General features: G+C 45.3%; 1 protein-coding gene across 3 annotated transcripts in view; it reads left to right on the forward strand.

Moving 5' to 3' along the window:
- LOC140199837 (glutamate-rich protein 6-like) overlaps positions 1-24,230 on the forward strand; it is an 87,746-nt gene that overhangs the window by 16,705 nt on the left and 46,811 nt on the right. For all 3 annotated transcript variants that reach the window (XM_072262343.1, XM_072262341.1, XM_072262342.1), the window contains exons 2-3: positions 5,375-5,530; positions 16,006-16,091. In XM_072262343.1, coding sequence (XP_072118444.1) covers positions 5,467-5,530; positions 16,006-16,091 — 150 coding nt within the window. In that variant the 5' untranslated portion in view covers positions 5,375-5,466. The remainder of the gene's footprint in view (positions 1-5,374; positions 5,531-16,005; positions 16,092-24,230) is intronic.

Raw genomic sequence — 24,230 nt, forward strand, 5'->3', positions numbered from 1 at the left:
AATACCTAATAATATTTTAATTAATATTCTCCCAATTTAGCATTTTCATCCATGGAACAGTCCCATGCTGACCCTTTCAAAATATAACCTTTTTTTTAAAAACTGATTTCCAGGATTTGATACTTGCTGGCAAGGGTTTCAATACTCAAGATGGATTATTGGACCATGTTAACTTTTTTTTTGCACGTTATATGTCAATGATTTGGATGGTGGAATTGACGGCTTTGTGGCAAAGTTTACACTTGATAGGAAGATAGGTGGAGAGGCAAAATGTGTTGAGGAAGGAGGATGTCTGCAGAAAAACTTAGATTGGCAGAACGGGCAAAGAAGTGGCAGGTGGAATATAGTGCAGGGATATGTATGGTCATGCACTATGGTTGAAAGAACAAAGGTATAGATTATCTTCTAAATGGGGAGAAATTTCAAAATTCAGAGGTACAAAGGGTCTTTGGAATTCTTGTGCAGGATTCCCTGAAGGTTAACTTGCAGGTTGAGTTGGTGGTAAGGAAGGCAAATGCAATATTAGCATTCATGCCAAGAGGACTGGATTATAAAAGCAACAATGTAATGTTGAGGCTTAAAAAGCATTTGTCCACTCACACTTGGAGTATTGTGAGCAGGTTTGGGCACCTTTTCTAAGAAAAGGTGAGCTGGCATTGGAGAGGGTTAAAAGGAAGTTTATATGAATGATTCTAGGAATAAAAGGGTTAATCTACAAGGAGCATTTGATGGCTTTGGGCCTATACTCACTGCACTTTAGAAATATTTAGAGGGGTTGTTCTCATTAAAACCCATCAAATATTGAAAGCTGTGGATAGAGTGGATGTGGAGAGAACGTTTCCTCTAGTGGGGGAGTCTAGGACCAGAGGACATAGATAGAGTGGATGTGGAGAGGATGTTTCCTCTAGTGGGGGAGTCTAAGACCAGAGGACACAGATAGAGTGAACGTGGAGAGGATGTTTCCTCTAGTGGGGGAGTCTAGGACCAGAGGACACAGATAGAGTGGATGTGGAGAGGATGTTTCCTCTAGTGGGGGAGTCTAGGACCAGAGGACACCGCGTCAGAGTAGGGGAGATATTTTTTTTTTGTCAAAGGTTAGTGAATCTGTGGAATTCATTGCCACAGATGGCTGTGAACGCCAAATCATTGGGTAAATTTAAAGCGGTGGTTGATAGGTTCTTGATTAGTAAGGGTATCAGAGGTTCCGGGGAGAAGGTAGGAAAATGGGGTTGAGAAGGATAATAAACCGCCACGATGGACTGGCTGAGCAGATTCAATAGGCTGAATGGCCTACTTCTGTCCCATGTCTTATGCTCTCAATTAAGACCACATTGTAATTACTACACTAATGGGTCAATTCAGTATTGCTGATATCACTTTTACCAATGTTTGTTTTGGCATTTGGGGATTGCGCTTGAGGATTGCATTTATTTGGCTGGGAAGCAGCAAGGTTTCTTGCCTTTATCTCTTTATTAAAACACAGAAAGAGGCTATTCAGCCCATCAGGCAGATGTCAGCAGAGTAAATGCCAATAATCCATTCCCCCTCTTCTTACTTTCAATATAGCCTTGTAATTTATTCTTTCTCACGTGTCCAACTCCTTATTGAATCTTTTGGCACTTGGGTATCATTTACAGTGGGCAATTAATCTACAATCTATATTCATAAGAGGATTTATTTTGGAGTAGCAATTATTTTTTGTTTTGCTTTAATAATGGAATAATTGGCTCCAGGATACCACACCAGAAGTGGTATCCAGCTAAAGGGTTTTATCTCTTTTTGGTCTGATAGAAATGCCCTGATCTCTGGTAAGCCCCATGAAGAAGGACTGTGTACCTGTGTTAATAGGAACCTGTGTGTGAATGCTTCAGTAGTGACAACTTGCTACTCACCTCTGGTAGAGATTTTAATGGTGAAGTGCAAGCTCTTCTCTTTGCCGAGCGAGTTCATTGCTGTTGTGGTTGTGGCTGTATTCATTCCCCCCTGTGCTAATGTTGGAGATGCTGTGTGTGTGCTCTATGGTGCCTATGTGACCTCCAAGCGGCATACCCCAATAGCTTCCTTATTGTTGCTGGTGACTTCAACCATGCTAACTTAAAAACAGCCCTGGCAATTCTATCAGCATGTTGACTTTACTACCAGAGGACCTGGTTTATACCAACATCCCCGGTGCAAACAAAGCTACTCCCACCACCACCTTGACAATATACCTGGTCGGGTGCTGGGGAACTGTGCGGCATAGTTTATAGACGTTCTAACAGATATTGTCACCATCTCACTGGAACAGTCCACTGTCCCTGCTGGCTTCAATGTAGCCACCATCACCTTGGTGCTCAAGTGGGCATGAATGACTACTCTCCAGTGGCGCTGACCTCAACAACAATGAAGAGCTTTGAGCGGCTGCTTATCGATCACATTAAATCCCTTCTTCCTGCTACATTAGACCTTCCCAGTTCGCATATCGCTCAAATTGGTCCACTGACGATGCCATAGCCTCTGCCCTCCAATCTGTCGTGTCCCTGCTGGAAAGTGGTGCCTCATACACCAGGATGCTGGTTAACAACTTCAGCTTGGCGTTAAGTACGATCATCCCTCAGAAGCTGGTGCGTGAACTGTCCTTGTTGGATCTTAACACCTACCTCTCTCCGTAACTGGATCTTGGACTTGTTGACAAAAAGATCATAGTCATTCATGTTGGCAGCAACATCTCTAGCTCTGTCACGCTGAGCACAGGCACCCCCACCCTGTCCAGGGCTGCATCCCCCGGCCCACTGTTGAAACGTGACTGTACTGTTCAGTCCAGCTCAAACAGAGTCATTGAGTTCGCTGATGACAGAACAGCGGCTGGCCCCGTCGATAATGACGATGAAATGGTGTACAAAAAGGAGGTAGACTGGCTGGTGGAAAGGTGTGGGCCCAACAAATTGAGTCTCAATGTGAACAAGAACAAAGAGACGATTGTGGACTTTAAGGAAGGTGCAGGCTGGCCACTCCTCACTACGTATAAGTGGCTGCTCTAGGGAGGAGTGCACGTAACAGATAATCTAACCTGGTCCCTCAACACCATCTCTTCAGTCAACAAAGCACAGCAACTTCTCCATTTCCTGAGATTGAGGTAAGTGAGGCTCCTCCCCACCCCCCTATTCTAACCAGTTTTTTTTACAGGAGTGTCCTGACCAGCTGCATCACCATCTGGTAAGGGAATCGCACGGCATCTGACTGCAAGACAAAGGATTGTGAGGATTGCTGAAGGATCATTGGGGTTTCTCTTCCACCATCCAAAACATTTATCAGGATTTTTGCACATGCAGGGGCCCCCAGCATTGTCAAGGATCCCTCCTATCTGTCCCACAATCTCTTTGACCCCCAACCCCCATTAGGTAGGAGGTTCCATAGCATTTGGACAAGGACTGTTAGAATGGGAAACGGCTTCCTCCTCTAGGCCATTGAGGCTACTGAACTCCCTGCCACCACCCTGGTCTAACCACATACATTATGAAGCGCCAGCAGTGTTATACTGATTACTTTTTAAACTTGTGTTGTAAATCACCTTATGCTAAATCTCAATCTCCTGGTACATTATTATTGTTAATTTGTGGTAATATTACTTCGTGTTGTGTGTGAGTTATACAGTGTCTATAAAAAGTATTCCCCCCTTGGAAGTTTTCATGTTTTATTGTTTTACAGTATTCGATCACAGTTGATGTAGTTTGGCTTTTTTGACACTAATCAACAGAAGACTGTTTTGTGTCAAAGTGAAAACAAATTTCTACAAATTGGTCTAAATTTATTACAGTTATTGAACACAAAATAATTGATTGCATAATTACTCACCGCCCCCCCCTCCTTTGAGTTAGTATGTAGTAGATGCAACTTTGGTAGCAATTACAGCCTCGAGTCTGTGTGGACAGGTCTGTCAGCTTTGTACATCTGGACACATTTGTACATTTTTCCCCATTCTTCTTTACAAAAGTGCTCAAGTTCTGTCAGATTGCAGGTGGATCATGAGGGAACAGCCCTTTTCAAGTCCAGCCACAAATTCTCAATTGGATTGAGCTCTGACTTGGCCACTCCAGCATGTTAACTTTGTTGTTTTTAAGCCATTCCTATGTAGCTTTGGCTTTATAATTGGGGTTATTGTCTTGCTGGAAAACAAATCTCCCAAGTCACAGTTCTCTTGCAGACTGCATCAGGTTTTCCCTCCAGGATTTCCCTGTATTTTGCTGCATTCATTTTACCCTCTACCTTCACAAGCCTTCCATGGGCTGATACAGTGAAGCATCCCCACAGCATGATGCAGCCACCACCATGCTTCACGGTAGGGATGGTGTGTTTTCGATGATGTGTGGTGTTTGGCTTACACCAAACATAGCACTTAGTCTGCTGGCCAAAAAGCTCAATTTTGGTTTCATCAGACCATAGCATCTTCTTCCAGCTGACTTCAGAGTCTCCACATGCCTTCTGGCAAACTCTAGCTAAGACTTCATGCAAGTTTGTTTTTAAAACAGTGGCTTTTTCTTTGCCACTCTCCCATAAAGCTGTGACTGATGAAGCACCCGGGCAAAGTTGTTGTTTGCGCAGTCTCTCCCTTCTCAGCCACCGAAGCTTGTAACTCCACTAGAGTTGTCATAGGTCACTTGGTGGCCTCCCTCACTAGTCCCCTTCCTGCACGGTCACTCAGTTTTTGAGGACGGCCTGTTGTAGACAGATTTACAGCTGTGCCATATTCTTTCCATTCCTTGATGATTGACGTAACTGTACTTCAAGGGATATTCAGTGACTTGGAAATGTTCTTGTATCCATCTCCTGACTTGTGCTTTTCAATAACCTTTTTGTGGAGTTGCTTGGAGTGATCTTTTATCTTCATGGTGTAGTTTTTGCCAGGATACTGACTCACCAGCAGTTGAATCTTCCAGATCCAGGTGTATTTTTCTACAATCAATTGAAACACCTTGACTGCACACAGGTGATCGCCAGTTAACTAATTATGTGGCTTCTGAAACTAATTGGCTGCACCAGTGATGATTTAGTGTGTCATTATTAAAGGGGGGGGGGTGAATAATTATGCAATCAATTGTTTTGTGTTTTGTATTTTTAATTAATTCAGATCACCTTGTGGAGATCTGTTTTAATTTGACACAAAAGAGTCTTTTTCTGTTGATCAGTGTCAAGAAAAGCCAAATAAAACCCACTATGATTCAATATTGTAAAACAATAAAACCTGAAAACTTCCAGGGGGTGATGATGAATACTTTTTATAGGCACTGTATATACTGTGTTGTGCACCTTGATCCAGAGGAATATTGTTTCATTTGGCGGTATACATGTATACAGTTGAATAATGAAAAACTTGAATTTGAATTGTCTTAAACAGGAAAGGATAAGTTACCTGATGCAAAGGGATTCATCGGTGACAATATTTCTCCATCCACGCACCCAGTAGGCAAGAAAAAAGATCAAAAAGAGATGACCACAATGGACACGCAGACTGTCTGGATTTCTTTGGACACACCAGGTTCTTCACTGACAGGTAACTGCAGTTTTGCTGCCTCTAATGTTCTGGGCTCAGCTAGTTCTTGTTTTAAGGGATGTTTGGTTTGCACCAGTGGCCAAACACAGATTTGTTTGTTTCCTGAGCAGCAGAAAACGGCACAAAATGTTCTCATTGTCACTCAGTGTTCAGAATGAGTATCTACGGAGTGTAATCTGCTGCTCCTTCCCATTCCCAAAGAACCCAGACCTGATTATTCCAAAGCTGTCCATGCAAACATCTCGGTGTTTGTAAACTGGAGCTCGTCAATACTGTGCATTAGCCTGAAGTGTCCTGAGTACCTGCTCAATAGTTCATGCACTCCACATCTGGAAACACTATGATTTTATCTCATTTTCCGTTTCAGTCCCTTGAGGTCCTTGTGCTTTTCTATCTCTATCTGCTCTAGGCCAATCATCCTTTGAGAACAACGCAGTGACGTAGGAGCCACTGCCTCACAGTGCCAGAGATGTGAGTTCCATCCTGATCTCTGGCACTGTCTATGTGGAGTCTATCATCATGTTGATTCCCTCCAAGCGCTCCGGTTTTCCCCCCGCAGCCCAGAGACGTGCAGCTCGATGCATTAATTGGTAACTGTAAATTGTCCCTAGTGTGTGAGAGAATTGTCTCTAGTAGGGTGGGGGTTGTTGGTCCTGTTATTTTCTGATCCTTAGGGTTCTTCTGAGAGTCAAGGATAAGGATGGTGAGCAGTCTTAATTCTTAATGATCATTGATTTTAAAGTTTAAACAAACACACAAATACTAAGTAGAGAGCTGAGAAATGAAACAGAGATGAATGAACAGCACTGGGGGTGGTGAAGAAAAGATAGTGCCTCTGAAAAATCCATCATCTTCATAATCGAGGTAAGAGAAATTCCTCAGATAAAATAAACCATTCACTGGTTGCACAATTACATCACATGGGTAATGTGCTAATACTTAGCAAATGAAAAACGAGAAAGGTGATAAACTGTTAGTTTAGCTGCTGTATCACTTTCTGCCAGTGAGTGGGAATGAACCACCACATACTGTGAAAAATATGTGAGTTTGTTAAAAAGTACAAATGATTAAACTACAACTTTAGACTTACATTAATTCATCTAGTATATATATATGTTTTAATATAAATATAATTTTAATACAAAATATAATTTTATTAAAAAACAGTGGTTTTCAACAGGGAGGAAGAGGAGTTGATGCAAATATGAGAATGAATAAATATAGGAGGACTGTAGGATTAGTATAAATGGGTGGCTGAGAGTCAGCATGACGTGGTTGGCCAAATGGTCATATTTCTGAGCTGTATCTTTCTCTGCTATGACTCTATATCTGGGGTCTTCCATTCCTGATCTCTGCCATCTCCTCCTATTAATTAGTGAGTCTGCATTCAGCTTCCTGTGCTCTGGGTTCTGGGATCCCACCTGGATCTGGCATGAGGAGGAAGGTTCTTTGCATAACTCAAACTAAGGCGTTCTGCATTTAATACTCTTCTCAACCCAGGGTGGATCAATACTGCATTGTTGGCGTGGAAAATTTGATTGACCAGAACTTCTGTCTGTCCCATCACTTTGTTCCTGCTGTAGATCTACCCCTTACTCTCCAAATGACATTGACAGTATAATAACACCCAAAATCCATCTTCAATGTGATTTTCAGCCCCAGTGGACACTTCACATGCTCTCCATCACTTCAATCACAATCAGTTTCTTGGCCATGATCACCTTATTTTCACCATGTATGTCCAGACCCTGTATGTTTCTATCCCTCGTCAGGAAGGTCTCAATGTTCTCCAGTTATTTTCATTCAACAGACTTAACCAGTGACCCTCCACCACCACCCTCCTCAGTCTGGTGGAACTAGTCCCCTCCCTCTCTTTTGGCTGCTTCCACTTTCTCCAGACCCAACGTGTAGACATAGGGCACACATGGGTCCCAGGTATGCCTGCCTTTTTGGCAGCTGTGTGGATCAGTCCATGTTCCAAGCCTACTCTGGCAATACTCCCCAACTCTTCCCGCTGCTGCAGAACCGCATTGGTGCTGCTTTCTACATTCATGCTGACATTGTCAATTCCATCAACTTTGATTCCACCTTCCACCCTGCCCTTTTATTTACCTGGTCCATCTCTGGCACCTCTCTCCCCTTTCTCGATCTCTCTATTTCCATCTTTGGAGACAGATGATCCACTGACATATTTTACAAACCCACTAATTCTTACAGTTACATTGACTGTACCTCAACCTGTCACTTGTAAAAATGCTATTCCTTCTCTCAGTTACTCCATCTGTTCTCAGGATGAGGCTTTCCATTCCAGAACATCTGAAATGTTCTCTTTTTTTAAAAAAAGCAGGGATTTCCTTCCGCTACTATTGGTGCTGCCCTCACCCTTATCTCCTCCATTTCCCACACTTCTGTCCTCAACAATCCTCTCACCATTGTAACAGAGAAAGGGTCCTTGTCCTTGCCTACCATCCCACTAGCCTCCATATCCAGCACATCATTCTCCAAAACTTCTGCCATCTCCAATGGGATCCTGCCACCAAGCGCATCTCACTTTGCCCCCCCCCCACTCGCCCCTCCCCATTGATCTTCCTCCTAGCAGCAGGACAAGTGCTACACCTGCCCCAACACCATCTCCCTCGCCACTTTTCAGGGTCATAAACGGTCCTTCCAGGTGAGGTGAAATTGGCCTGCAGGTCTTTCAGGATCATCTATCGTATTGGGTGTTCCCCGTCTGGCCACCTCTACATCGGTGAGACCCGACGCAGACGGGGGGACTGATCTGTCAAGCAACTTGGCTCTGTCCAATACAAAAGGCATGATCTCCTGGTGGCTACCCATTTCAATTCTCTAAACCTCCTATCCAGGTACTTATCAAGGCGGCTTTTAGATGTTGCTATTTTGTCCACCTAACTTTCTGGCGGCTCATTCAAAATAAGCACAGCCTTTGTATGAAGAAGCTGCCCCTGATATGCCCCTAAATCTCTTACCTCTGATCTTTAACCTATGGCCTCTCATTTTTAGCAACCCCTCCCTAGGAAAAAGACTCATCATTTTATCCTGTCTAAGTCCCTCATGATCTTATAGATCTCTGAACATGAGAAATTCTGCAGATGCAGAACACACACACACAAAATGCTGGAGGAACTCAGCAGATCAGGCAGCGTCCATGGAAATGAACAAACAGTCGATGTCTTGGTTTGGAAAGGAAGGGGGAAGATGCCAGAATAAAAAGCTGGGGGGAGGGGAAGGAGGCTAGCTGGGGGTTGATAGGTAAAACCAGGTGGGCAGAAAAGATAAAGGGCTGGAGAAGAAGGAATCAGATAGGAGAGGAGAGTGGATCATAGGAGAAAGGAGAAAGGGAAGGAGGAGGGGACTCGTGGGAGGGGTGAAAGGCAGGTGGGGAGAGAGGTAAGAGGCCAGAGCAGGGAATAAAAGGAGGGGGGGAGGGATTTTTTTAAACCAGAAGGAGAAATTGAGAGGGGGTTAGGGGGGTAAGGGGAGAGGATGGGGGAGTGTGGGGGGGGACAGGGATATAATTCACATGCAAGGGTGCTCTTGTCAAGCATTCTTAACCCAGAGATGGGCTGTGAGAGTGGGAAATATATTAAATAATCTAATTGAATCCAAAGAGGAAGAAATCCCTGGTCCAGATGGATTACATCCATGCATTTTGTTCCGAGCTGCCTCTGCATCTCAGGTTTTTGGATTTTCTCCCCGTTTAAAAAATAATCTGCACATTTATATCTACCACCAAAGTGCATGACTGTGCATTTTCCAACATTGTATTTCATTTGCCACTTTCTTGCCCATTCTCCTAATCTGTCTAAGTCCTTCTGCATCCTATCCGTTTCCTCAACACCACCTGCCCCTCCACCAATCTTCATATCATCTGCAAACTTGGCAACAAAGCCATCTATTCCATCATCTAGATCATTGATATACAACATAAAAAGAAGCGGTCCCAACACCGACCCCTGTGGAACATCACTGGTCACTGGCAGCCAACCAGAAAAGGATCCTTTTATTCCCACTCACTGCCTCCTACCAATCAAACAATGCGCTTACCATGTTAGTAACTTTCCTGCAACACCATGGGCTGTTAACTTGGTAAGGAGCCTCATGTGTAGCACCTTGTCAAAGGCCTTCTGAAAGTCCAAATATACAACATCCACTGCATCCCCTTTATCTATCCTACTTGCTTGTTACATACACCTGTTAGAGTGCATTCTCCAGTTACCTCATAAGGTAACCATAGCCTTCAGTCAGGAGCAGATGTCATCAGGTGGTTCCCAACCTTCAACGAGTGTTTCGACCCTTAACCACGACACTCTCCAGTTGGTGGGCCGGCAGTGGTGGCCAAATCACTGCCCATCAGCTCCTGGCTTCCAGCTCCCCTCCTCTCGCCCACTCCAAATCCAACAAGACGCTCGTTCTGCCTCTTCCCCCATCCTACGAGCTGCTTGTTTTTTGCTCCTTTCGTCCAGGCCAGGAGCTGACAACAATCGCCATGCTGGTTTGGCTGGGAAACTTCTGCAGCCGATCTCCACAGGGAACAACCATGCCTGCCATCCCTTGTCTTTACATTCCTGCAGTAAGGGCTGGTACTTCAAGGCCTTTCTCTCGTGGGCCTCTTCCCGTCCCTCCTCCCACAGCACAGTCAACTCAACCAGAATTATATCCTTGTCTTCCATTGACCACAGTACAATGTCTGGGTGTAGGGTTGTGTGCACCACATCCGGGAATTGCAACCTCCTTCCCACATCGACCCTCATCTCTCAGGACCTGGCCATTAGCAGCAGATTGGGCTTTGGTTGTTTGGTTACGAAAGGCCTAGCTCCCTCTTTGATGAAGGTGATGACCTTCCTCAAATCTGTGCCAGCCGTCCTCTTCTTGCATCTCTCGCGCTCTAGTGTGTCAGCAAGAGCCAGAAGCACCTTATCATGGCGCCACCTATACCGTCCTTGAGATAGAGCTGTTTTACACCTGGACAGTGTATGAGCCAGTGTTCCTTTTTGACCACAGAGCTTACAGTTCGAGTCCTCTCTCATCCCCCATGTGTACAGATGTAATGGGGAAGGAAGGGTGTCATACACGGATCGCAGGAGGAAGGAAATACGGAAGGGCTCCAGTCTCCATAACTCTGCCCATGAGATCTTGCGCATTTTGTCCAGGCACCCTGGGACCCTTGTTCCACTGCCTTTGAAATCTGCTTCTCTTCCTCACGGATCCATACTGCTGCCTGTATCATGTGTCGCCTGTTCCTTATGCTTGCGTTTCCCCACTTCTGGAAGTGAACTGAGCCGAGGCCTTGCCGCCCAACGCAGGGGTTGCCGATGATATCTCGCAGCTTCAGGCGACACACTGCCTCCTCCACAGCTGCATTGGCTGCCCACTTGCGCCCAGATCTGGTTGTAACGCCTGCTTGCTTTACCAGGACGTCATTGGAATCTCTCAAGCTTAATAAAGCTTTGCATTTTGCCACCTTGAATTCCTCCACAACAGCTGACGGGGGAAGCTGCAGTTGCCCAGAACGAATGTAGAGGTCCACTGAAGGGAAGCTTGGGGGAACTCCCCACCATCTCCGCAGGTGCTTGTTGGTTTTCCTCTTGATGCCCTCTACGACAGTCATGGGAAACTCATAAAGTGTGAAGAGCCAGAGAAGCCTGGGCAGAATGCCATATTGGTACAGCCAGGTCTTGAATTTACCTGGAGGTCCGGATTTGTCGATCTTCTTCAGCCATTCGTCTGTCTGCTTCACAGCAATGGTGACATTGGCCCCATCTGTTAGTGACACATTAAACCACTTCCCCAAGCATTTTATCGGGTTATCTTCGATGGAAGGGATGACCTCACCCTGAACCTGGAGGCTAAACTTGCTAGAAACTTTGCCTTTTCTCTCCTCCATGCACCTGGACTTCTTAGCCTTGAAGGACATCTTCGCCTAAGTGGCTACATTACCCAGAGTTTCCAATGCCCATCTTGCTTGGACATGTGACACAGTTGTTATAGTGATGTTGTCCATGAACCCTCGTAGAGCCGGCTGAACAATGCCTGACTCCAGCATCGGGCCGCGGGTTACATCTTCTGCTGCTGATAATAGGAGGTTCGTTCCCATAATAAATAGGATGGGGGAGATGGTGCACCCTGTTGGAATCCCTTTCTGGAGGTCCTGCCAACTAGTTGTGAAATGGGCTGATGTAAATCTGAGTTTGACTCCTCCTAGGTAGCTGGTGATCATGTCTCGAATAGTCAGTGGGATGTAGTAGTGGTCAAGTCCTTCTAGGATGAGGTCATGTGGAATAGACCCATAGGCGTTCACGAGGTCTAACCAGACAACTGTTAGGTCGCCTTTTTCCTGCTTGGCCTCATGGATCAAATGGCTAATCGTTGAGGTGTGCTCCAGACACCCCGAAAAACCTGGAATACCGCCTTTCTGGATGGATGTGTTGATATAGCGGTTCTGTGTCATGTAAGAAGTCAACCTTCTTGCGAGCACAGAAAAGAAAATCTTACATTCCACATCCAGGGGAGAAATTGTTCTAAACTGGGCAATTGTGGAGGAAACCTCTCCCTTTGGAATAAAGCATCCCTCTGCCAATTTCCAACTCGATGGAATGGTACCTTTGGCCCAGATCTTTCTCATGACCTTCCACAGCCTCCGAAGAAGCTTTGGGCATTTCTTTTACACCTTATGAGGTATGCCACTTGGGCCTGGGGCAGCTGATGCTTTAGCTTTCCAGATAATGTCCTGGATTTCCTGCCACATAGGCTCCTTCACATTCAGCTCAATTGATGGATTTTCCGGTCTACGCACAGCCCGATTGGCTCCTAGTCCCTGACCCCTCCATGGGTCGCTGTGTGCCTCCCGCAGGAACTCCTCTACCTCTGGCTTCGAGCTGAATAGTATACCAGATCTTTGTTGGCCGAGAAGTGTCCTGGTGAAGCTGAATGGATCTCTCACAAACTGCGCTCGCCTTTTCTCTTTCTTCCTTCTTTGCTGTCGCAGATGCTCCGCCCTCCAGAGTTTGCACAGCTTTTCCCGCAGCATACTGGTTAAGTCCTTGATACCTTCTTTTTCGGCTGGTAAGCTGGTTTTAAACCTCTTGTTGAGCGCCTTTAATTCACCTCTCAAGCGACGAATCTCCGTTTCCCTCCTATTTGGTTGCCGCGGTAACTCCGGCTGGCCTTTCCGCTCCATTGGGCCAAATCGTTCCTTAGCTAGATTGTACGCTATGGCTGTGAGTGAGTCGATCTTTCTGTGTATTGGACCTGCTAAGGCAACTTCCAGGATGCCGTCTAGATCATCATCGAACTGCATCCAGGCGACATTGTCTGATGATCTAGGCCATTTGATCCTGTTTTCCCTTGACGAATGGATTGGGGTAGCCGAAGAGAAACTCACTAGGTCTGTTGTTTGGTGCTGAGGCGACTCAAGTGCGGAGAGATCTTCAGCTCTGTGGGGTGCTTCCTGGCTGGATTTCTCCTTCATCTCACCGGCCACTAGGTCCATGCGCTGCACTTGGGTCACCATTGATCCACATCTAGACTTGCTCTGGTGTATCTGGAGCCCTCTGATGTTTTTGCAGACTTTCCCACAATGACACCTTACTGTGAATTCCTCTCCAGTCAGTGCTGATTGCTTCAGCTTCCTCGTAGTCATGTTTCCTGTCCTGGCTGTTGCCGGTATGACCGTCCTGTTGAGTCTCTCATCCTCCCCCACTCTTGGGAGACTCGGGGGGGGGGGGGGTATTGCTCGTCATGTTCAGTCGTAGCTTGAGTGGTGCCCTCTTGCGAGTGCTGCCCACAAGGTTGCTAGCCTAGTGAGCCCGTGCCAGTCTTTCCTGGAGGTCAGCTGTCCTTCCAGCGCCACCGACCTTCCTCGGTTGCCATCCAGTCTTTCCTGGAAGCCACTGGTACAAACCAGAAATTACTTGTTACATACACCTGTTAGGGTGCATTCTCCAGTTACCTTATAACGTAACCGTAGCCTTCAGCCAGGAGCAGGTGTCATCAGGTGGTTCCCAACCTTCACAGAGTGTTTTGACCCTTAACCACGACACTCAGGCAGGATTTTCCTTTAAGGAAACCATGCTGACTTTGTCCTATCTTGTCCTGTGTCACCAAGTACTCCATAACCTCACCCTTAACAATTGACTCCTACATCTTACCAACCACTGTGATCAGGCTATCCGGTCTATAATTTCCTTTCTGCTGCCCTCCTCCTTTCTTAAAGAGTGGAGTGATATTTGCAATTTTCTAGTCCTCTGGCACCATGCCAGAGTCCAATGATTTTTTGAAGGATCATTGCCACCTAAATCTCTAACCCTACCTCTTTCAGATCCCTCGGGTACAGTTCATCTGGTCCAGGTGACTTATGTACCTTTAGGTCTTTCAGCTTTTTGAGCACCTTCTCCCTTGTAATAGTAACTGCACTCACTTCTCTTCCTTCACACACTACAACATCTGGCACATTGCTGGTGTCTTCCACAGTGAAGACTGATGCAAAATACTCATTTAGTTCACCTGCCATCTCCTTAGCACCCATTATTATTTTTCTAGCCTCATTTTCTAGCGGTCCTATATCCACTCTCATCTCTCCTTTATTTTTTACATACTTGAAAAAGCTTTTACTATCTACTTTGATATTATTTGCTAGCTTGCTTTCATATTTCATCTGTTCCCTTCTAATGAATTTTTTAGTTGCTCTCCGTAGATTTTTTTAAATTTCCCAGTCCTCTATCTTCCCACTAATTTTTGCTTCATTATATGCCCTCTCTTTTGTTTTTACATTAGCTTTCACTTCCCTTGTCAGCCATGATTGTACTATTTTGCCATTTGAGTATTTCTTCATGTTTTGGAATACACATGTCTTTCACCTTCCTCATTTTCCCCAGAAACTCACACCATTGCTGCTCTGCTGACATCCCTGCCAGCAGCTCCTTCCAATTTACTTTGGCCAACTCCTCTCTCATACCACTGTAATTTCCCTTACTCCACTGAAATGCTGCTACATCAGACCTTACTTTCTCCCTATCAAATTTCAAGTTGAACTCAATCATATTGTGATCACTGGTTCCTAAGGGTTCTTTGACCTTAAGCTCCCTAATTGCCTCCGGTTCATTCTATAACATCCAATCCAGAATAGTTGATCCCCTAATAGGCTCAACAACAAACTGCTCTAAAAAGCTATCTCTTAGGCATTCAACAAACTCACTCTCTTGAGATCCATTACCAACCTGATTTTCCCAATCGACCTGCATGTTAAAATCTCCCATGATTATCATAACATTGCCCTTTTGACATGCCTTTTCTATTTCCTGTTGTAATCTGTGGTCCACATTCCAGCCACTGTTGGGAGGCCTGTGTATTACTGCCACCAGGGTCCTTCTATCCTTGCAGTTTCTTAACTCAACCCACAAGGATTCAACATCTTCCAATCCTACGTCACATCTTTCTACTGATTTGACGCCATTCTTTACCTGAAGAGCCACACCACCCCCTTTACCTACCTTCCTATCCCTGTGATACAACGTGTAACCTTGAACATACAGCTCCCAACTACAACCATCCTTCAGTCACGATTCAGTGATGGCCACAACATCATACCTGGCAATCTGTAATAGTGCAACATGATCATCCACCTTATTTCTTATACTCTGCCCATTGAGATACAACACCTTACCGCATTTGCTACCCTCTTTGATTTTGCATCCCCCATGTTTTGATACTCACCCTGTTGGCTGCAACTATGTCCCGTCACCTGCCTGCCGTTCCTGACAGTCTGACTGCATGCTATCTTTACTTCTTTACCATCCATTCTATCCTGATAAAAAAGATGTCCGAACCATGAGGCTGACTGACCAGTCAACCATTTCCAGCACCTAGTTCAAAAGTCAAGAGGTTATGTTGCAACTTTATACAGTAAAACTCTGGTTAGGCCACATCTGGAGTATTGGGTACAGTTCTGTCTCCCCACTATAGGAAGAATGTTGAGGCTTTGGAGAGCGTGCGGAAGAGTTTTTCAAGGATTCTGCCTGGTTTAGAGGACATGTGCTATCATGAGAGCCTCAATAAACTTGGGGGTTGTTTTGGAGTGGCAGGGGCTCGGGGGAGATCTGATAGAGATTTATAAGATTGAGAGGCCTAGATAAAGTAGACAGGGAGTATCTTTTCCCCAGAGTTGAAATGTCTAGTACCATTGAAGGGGAGAGGGGGTAGGTTCAAAAGGGATGTGAGGGGTAAGTTTTTCACTCAGAGAGTGATAGATGCCTGGAATGCACTGCCAGGTATGGTGGTAGAGGTGAGTACATTAGAGGCTTTTGAGAGGTGTTTAGAGGGTATGAGGAAGATGGAGGGATATGGACATTGTATAGGTAGGAGGGATTAGTTTTCTGATTTGGCACAACACTCTGAGTTGGAGCCTGGTCCTGTTCTGTACTGTTCTATGATCTCGTTATTCACTTTTCTTCTTGTAGACCTTCAAATGGAAGTTCCCAAAGAGTTGAAGTTTCGATCACTGGGCCTGAAGTCTCTGTCACTGAACGTCACAATGGATTCTGAGGTAGGAAATGTTACTTGCTACAGTTGCGTTAGTTGCTGCTTTTCTTGATGGAGATGAGCTTCACGTTTGTTTTAAGTTGCCCAACACCACGTTTCAGACCTTCACCAATAGGCGGACGAGCGCACTACTTTAGAATGGAGGTAAAAGCAGAAAGTGCAGGAAATACTCAACAGGTCAGTCAGCATCTACATCAGGGTCATGGATCTGTCGGCCTTCCCTTCCCCGGCTCTCCCAAATCCTTGGCCCATGTGAGGACCGTGACAACAGTAAGAATAAGAGGGAGGTTTTGCTGAAGGACTGGGTGTGGCTGGGCTGCAGTTTAGGAAGCAGGTCCACAACCGGCATTAGTTCAGTAAGGAAGATGAATGTTTGGGTGTAAGATTGGTCTGGGGAAAAGTTTTCTCAATCCTGGTGAAAGGGAAGTATTCCAGTGGGATAGGCTTCACTTGAACTGGTGGCATAATGTATCATTCAACTAAGGTTGCTGTACGTAGTGGAGAGCAGGGATGCGAAAAATAGTATGTTGAGATTTTTACAGGGTAGTGAAATTGAGTTAATGACAGCGAGCTCATAAGTTTAAAGTAAATTTATACTATTACAATCCTGAGGTTAATTTTCTTGTGGGCATACTCAGTAAATCTATAGAATAATAACCATAACAGAATTGAAAGACTGCCCAACTTGGGTGTTCAGCCTGGGTGCAGCAGACACCAAACTCTGCAAACGCAAAAAGAAATAAGTAATAACAATAAATATCGAGGACATGAGATGAAGAGTCCTTGAAAGTGAGTCCATTGTTCAATGATAGGGCAGTTCTGTAAGCTTCAGAACATACGAACATGAGAAATTACCTCCAAGTAAAAGTCAGAGCGGGCAAACAAGTAGTAGAAAGACAAAATTGAAGGCTTTAGGCAGTTTTCATAACAGGATGGATGAATTAGTTGGACAAAAAGAAATAAATAGGAACAATCTGATAGCCATTAGACACATGGCTGAAAAGTGACCATGGTTGGTGTCTGAATGTCTTTTGTACTTACATTTTAGATGAAATAGCAAACTGGAAAAGGAAGGGTATCCCTATTAGTAAAGGATTGGATGAAACAGAAGAGAAAAAGGAACTTAGATGCTGGTTTGATGGGCCTCCTGTCTGGGATGCAATAGTGCCAAAACAAAAGGTCATTGGCCTCAACTAAAGGTCAGGCGTTCAGGACACAGATGGGAAGAATCTGTCTGGCAGAAGAGTGGAATTCTTTCTCCTGGAAGGTAGAAGAGGCTTAGCCTTTGAAAAGGAGATTAATAGTTTTTTTGATATTCACCATGAGGTCACCGCAGAAAAATGGTGTTGGGGAAAAAGATGGTCATAATCATACTGAATCTTAGAATAGGCACGAGGGGCTGAATGGCCTCCTTTTGCTTTTATTAATCATACTCTAAATGTTTTCTGTGCTGAAGACAATGGGAGAGATCTTAGTATTTGTACTGTGAGTACGAGATTTCTGGATTAAAGGCTACTGTAGGACTTGAATACAAAAGCTATGCTGTACCATCCCAGGGGATGGAGAACTGTACCATTACAGGTGCTGTCTTTGAGATGAGTTCCTAAACTGAGACCTCACTTGCTTCCTGAAATGGATGTTGAAGATCCTATACCATCAGCTCAAAGAAAAGCAAGAGCCTTTCCCCTGGTATTGATAGTCAATGTTTATTCCTTGAACAATTCAAATAATCTGTTTGCTCATTTTCATGCTGCCTTGTGTGGAGTTAAGTCTGTGCAGATGTATTGTCTTTGTTATTACACCCGAAAGACTCCTCAAGGTAAAGCATTTCACACAGAACAGTACAGCACAGGAGCAGCCCCCTTGGGCCTTCAATGTTATGCTGATCTAATTAAACTAATGGAAGTCCTGATGAAGGGTCTCAAACCAAAACATCTGTCGTTTACTCTTTTCCATAAATGCTGCCTGGCCGGCCGCGTTCCTCCAGCATTTTGTGTGTATTAAGTTAAATGATACTTTCTGCTTGCACGTGGTCAATATCCCTCCATCCTCTGCATGTTAACGTGCCAATCTAACAGCCCCTTCAACAAGTCTGTTGTATCTGCCTCCTGCACCATCCCTGGCAGTGCATTCCAGGCACCTGCCCATCTGCCACTCTCTCTATGGGGGTGGGGGGAATAACTTACCATAAGAACCATAAGACAAAGGAGCAGAAGTCGGCCATTCGGCCCATCGAGTCTGCTCCGCCATTTTATCATGAGCTGATCCATTCTCCCATTTAGTCCCACTCCCCCGCCTTCTTACCATAACCTTTGATGCCCTGGCTGCTCAGATGCCTATCAATCTCTGCCTTAAATACACCCAATGACTTGGCCTCCACTGCTGCCCGTGGCAACAAATTCCATAGATTCACCACCCTCTGACTAAAAAAATTTCTTCGCATTTCTGTTCTGAATGGGCGCCCTTCAATCCTGAAGTCATGCCCTCTCGTACTAGATTCCCCCATCATGGGAAACAACTTTGCCACATCCACTCTGTCCATGCCTTTTAACATTCGAAATGTTTCTATGAGGTCTCCCCTCATTCTTCTAAACTCCATGGAATACAGTCCAAGAGCAGACAAGCATTCCTCATATGTTAACCCTCTCATTCCCAGAATCATTCTAGTGAATCTTCTTGGTACCCTCTCCAACGTCAGCACATCCTTTCTTAAATAAGGAGACCAAAACTGCCCACAGTATTCCAAGTGAGGTCTCACCAGCGTCTTATAGAGCCTCAACATCACATCCCTGCTCCTATACTCTATTCCTCTAGAAATGAATGCCAACATTGCATTCGCCTTCTTCACCACTGACTCAACCTGGAGGTTAACCTTAAGGGTAGCCTGTAAGAGGACTCCCAAGTCCCGTTGCATCTCAGAGCTTTGAATTCTTTCCCCATTTCAATAATAGTCTTCCCGTTTATTTCTTCTGCCAAAGTGCATAACCATACACTTTCCAACATTGTACTTCATTTGCCACTTCTTTGCCCATTCTTCCAATCTATCCAAGTCTCTCTGCAGACTCTCCGTTTCCTCAGCACTACCGGCCCTTCCACCTATCTTCATATCGTCAGCAAACTTAGCCACAAAGCCATCTATTCCATAATCCAAATCGTTGATGTACAATGTAAAAAGAAGTGGACCCAACACTGACCCCTGTGGAACACCACTGGTAACCGGCAGCCAACCAGAATAGGATCCCTTTATTCCCACTCTCTGTTTCCTGCCAATCAGCCAATGCTCTATCCACGTACGTAACTTTCCCGTAATTCCATGGGCTCTTATCTTGTTAAGTAGCCTCATGTGTGGCACCTTGTCAAAAGCCTTCTGAAAATCCAAATATACAACATCCACTGCATCTCCCTTGTCTAGCCTACTGGTAATTTCCTCAAAAAATTGTAATAGGTTTGTCAGGCAGGATTTTCCTTTAAGGAATCCATGCTGAGTTCTGCCTATCTTGTCATATGCCTCCAGGTACTCTGTAACCTCATCCTTGACAATCGACTCCAACAACTTCCCAACCACCGATGTCAAGCTAACAGGTCTATAATTTCCTTTTTGCTTCCTTGCCCCCTTCTTAAATAGCAGAGTGACATTTGCAATCTTCCAGTCCTCTGGAACCATGCCAGAATCTATCGACTTTTGAAAGATCATCGCTAATGCCTCCGCAATCTCCACAGCTACTTCCTTCAGAACACGAGGGTGCATTCCATCTGGTCCAGGAGATTTATCGACCTTTAGCCTATTCAGCTTCCTGAGTACTTTCTCTGTCGTAATTGTGACTGCGCACACTTCTCTTCCCTACCACCCTTGAGTGTCCGGTATACTGCTGATGTCTTCCTCAGTGAAGACTGATGCAAAATACTCATTCAGTTCCTCTGCCATCTCCTTATCTCCCATTATAATTTCTCCAGCATCATTTTCTATCGGTCCTATATCTACTCTCACCTGTCTTTTACTCTTTATATACTTGAAAAAGCTTTAAGTATCCTCTTTGATATTATTTGCTAGCTTCCTTTCATAGTTAATCTTTTCCCTCTTAATGACCTTCTTGGCTTCCTTTTGTAAGCTATTAAAAACTTCCCAATCCTCTGTCTTCCCACTAATTTTTGCTTCCTTGTATGCCGTCTCCTTTGCTTTAACTTTGGCTTTGACTTCTCTTGTCAACCACGGTTGCATCCTTTTTCCATTTGAAAATTTCTTCTTTTTTGGAATATACCTGTCTTGCACCTTCCTCACTTCTCGCATAAACTCCAGCCACTGCTGCTCTGCCATCTTTCCCGCCAGTGTCCCTTTCCAGTCAACTTTGGCCAGTTCCTCTCTCGTGCCACTGTAATTTCCTTTACTCCACTGACACACCGACACATCAGAGTTCGGCTTCTCTTTTTCAAATTTCGCAGTGAACTCAATCATGTTATGATCACTGCCTCCTAAGGGTTCCTTCACCTCAATCTCTCCAATCACCTCCGGTTCATTACACAATACCCAATCCAGTACAGCCGATCCCCTAGTGGGCTCAACAACAAGCTGTTCTAAAAAGCCATCTCGCAGACATTCTACAAATTCTCTCTCTTGAGATCCAGTGCCGACCTGATTTTCCCAATCCACTTGCATGTTAAAATCCCCCACAATTATCATAACACTGCCCTTCTGACAAGCCTTTTCTATTTCCAGTTGTAATTTGTAGTCCACATCCCTGCAGCTGTTAGGAGGCCTATCAATAACTGCCATCAGGGTCCTTTTACCCCTGCTATTCCTTAGCTCATCCCATAAAGATTCTGCACCTTCCGATCCTATATCACCTCTTTCTAATGATTTAATATCATTTCATACCAATAAAGCCACACCTCCCCCTCTGCCTACCTTCCTATCCTTCCAATGCACCGTGTATCCTTGGACGTTCAGCTCCCAGAGACATGCATCCTTTAGCCAGGTCTCAGTGATGGCCACAATATCATACCTGCCAATCTGTAGCTGTACGACAAGATCATCCACCTTATTCCTTATGCTGCGTGCATTTAAATATAACACCTTAAGACCAGTATTTGGTACTTTTTGCTTTGATTCCACTGCAACTTTATTGCACTGCAACTCATCCCAATGGCTACAAATTTGTCCCATCACCTGTCTGTCTTTCCTGACATCTTTACTGCTCACTATCTTAGATTTATTTCTGTTTTCCCCTTCCTCTGCTCTATCATTCCGGTTCCCATCCCCCTGCCAAATTAGATTAAACCCTCCCCAACAGCTCTATTAAACTTTCCCGCCAGGATATTGGTCCCCTTCGGGTTCAGGTGTAACCTGTCCATTTTGAACAGGTCAAACTTCCCCCAGAAGAAATCCCAATTATCCAAGAATCTGAAGCCCTGCCCCCTACACCAGTCTCTCAGCCATGCATTCATCTGCCTGATCCTACTATTCTTGCCCTCGCTAGCACGTGGCACAGGTAGCAATCCCGAGATTACTACCCTGGAGGTCCTGCTTCTCAGCTTCCTTCCTAACTCCTGGAAATCTCTCTTCTGGACCTCCTCCTTTGTCCTATCTATGTCATTGGTCCCAACATGTACCAAGACAACTGGCTGCTCACCCTCCCCCTTTAGAATATTCAGGACCCGATCCGAGACATCCCGTACCCTGGCACCTGGGAGGCAACACACCATGTGGGTATCTCTATCAGGCTCACAGAATCTCCTGTCTGTTCCCCTGACTATGGAATCCCCTATGACTACCGCATTCCTCTTCTCCCCCCTTCTCTCCTGCACATCATCACCAGGCTCAGTGCCAGAAACCCGGTCACTGTGGGCGTCCCCTGTCAGGTCATCCCCCTCAACAGCATCTAGAGCAAGATATTTGTTGCTGAGGGGGACAGCCACAGGTGTGCTCTCCACTATCCGGGCATTTTCCCTCCCTCTCTTGACAGTGACCCAGTCTTCTGACCCCCGTAGCCTAGGGATAACTACCTCCCTGTAGCTCCTGTCTATCACCTCTTCACTTTCCCTGATAAGCAGTAGGTCATCAAGCTGCAGCTCCAGATCCCTAACACGGTCTCTGAGGAACTGCATCTCGGTGCACCTGGTGCAGATGTGGCCATCAGGGAGGCTGGAGGTCTCCCAGGATCCCCACATCTGACACCTTGAAAGAAGCACTAACCCTGCAGGCATGCTACCTAATTCTACAGGAATGAAACAGGAAAAATAAGTCTACTCACCCACTTACCTTGCCAAACAGACGAACTTTTTAAACCATTAGCTCGTACCGTTAGCTGTGAGAGCCCTGCTGTTCCTGTCTGTCCGGTTCGATTCGCAAAAGGGGTGGGGGGGGGGAAATAAAAAGAGTTGGTGCTTCGCTCTCGCCTCTTCCCGTTTACTGCCGAAGCCCGTTGAAGCCAAAGCCCTACACTCTGCTCCCACTCACTCCTTATTCCACATCTCCTTTGAACTTTCACCTTAAATGCATGCCCTCTAATTAGGCATACTGGTCAGTCATTTTGACCCTGGGGATAAAGATACCAGTTGATACCCTATGTATGTCTCATATGTAATAAATCTCTATCAGGTCCTCCTTTCTCCCTTCAGCCTCTGCTGCTCCAGAGAAAATTCGCCTCGTTTGTCTAATCTCTCTTTATAGCACATGGCCTCTAATCCAGGTAGCATCCTGGTAAACTTCTACAAACGGGCAACCACGATTGAATTCAATACTCTCGATGTGACCTAACCAGAGTTCTATCAAGCTGTAACAGATTTTCATGACTCTTGTACTCAATGATTTGATAAAGGCATGCATGCCATTTGCCTATTCCCCTTCTTTACCCAACGCCTCCCCACACACAGACACACACACACACTCACACCGACATAAAAATTCACACAGACGCATACACACAGGCACACGCAGACAGACACACACACACACACACACACACACACACACACTCTTGTGCAGCCACTTTCAGGGAACTGTATTCATGGGCCCTGAGATCCCTCTGCATATCAACAGTGTTAAGGGTCCTTCCATCTCAGGGGATCTATCCTGGGACCAACAGATGGATGCAATCACGAAGGAGGCACAATACCGGCCCCACGTCATTAGGATTTTGAGCGGTTCTGGCTTGTCAACAAAGACTCTTAACGAGTGGTGATTGTGTCATAGACCTCCCAATGGACAGGATCGCCGGAGGCTGCCGAGGATTGTAGACTCAGCCAGCTTCATCATGGGCTCAGCCTTCCCCACCAGTGAGGACATCTTCGAGGGGAGAGCAGCACCCATCATTAAGAGCCTCCACTGTCCGAGGCATGTCGTCTGTGTTACTGCCATCGGGAAGCGGGTGCAGGAGCCTGAAGGTTTACACTCAGACTCGGTCTTTTAGGAACAGCTTCTCCTCCTCCACCAGTTGGATTTCTGAGCGGCCCATGAACCTGTGGAGATTATTTGTCTTTTGTGCTATACATTTATTTCTGTAAGTTACAGAAATGTTTATGCCTTGCCCTGTACTGCTGCTGCAAAGCTGTAAATTTAAATCTGGTTTTGATGACCCATGTACTTCAGCTGTAGCAGTGGATGTTCCTTTGCTGACTGTGCTGTGAGTTCACTTACTGGTAGAATGGGTAGGAATATCTGGTGGATTGGACTAGCTATCGTGGCACAATCAGTCTGACTGTCCTACCGATAAAATGAACAGTGTAGGAGGCAGAGAGGTGATCTTCTAGACCAGGAGTTCCCAACCCGGGCTCTACAGATTCCTCGGTGAATGGTAAGGGTCCATGGCATTAAAAAAAGGCTGTGAACCCTTGTTCTGAAGTTTTAGAAAATAATGAGGGGCATAGATAAGATGGATGGCCACAAGACTTTTTCCCAGGGTAGGGACATCTGAAACTTAAAGGCATAGGTTTATGGCGAGAGGGAAAGATTTAAAGGGGAAAGATTTTCACACTGAGGGTGGTAAGTATTTGAACGGAACTGCCAGAAGAGGTGGGTACAATTAGAAGATTTTTGGGTACATACGTGGGCGTAAACGGTTTAGGAGATATAGGCCAAAATCAAGCAAATGGGGCTGTTTCAGGGAAGTAACTAGATAATCGTAAACACAGAATAATCTGCAGATGC

Source organism: Mobula birostris, chromosome 6, assembly GCF_030028105.1.
Source record: "Mobula birostris isolate sMobBir1 chromosome 6, sMobBir1.hap1, whole genome shotgun sequence".
NCBI lineage: Eukaryota > Metazoa > Chordata > Chondrichthyes > Myliobatiformes > Myliobatidae > Mobula > Mobula birostris.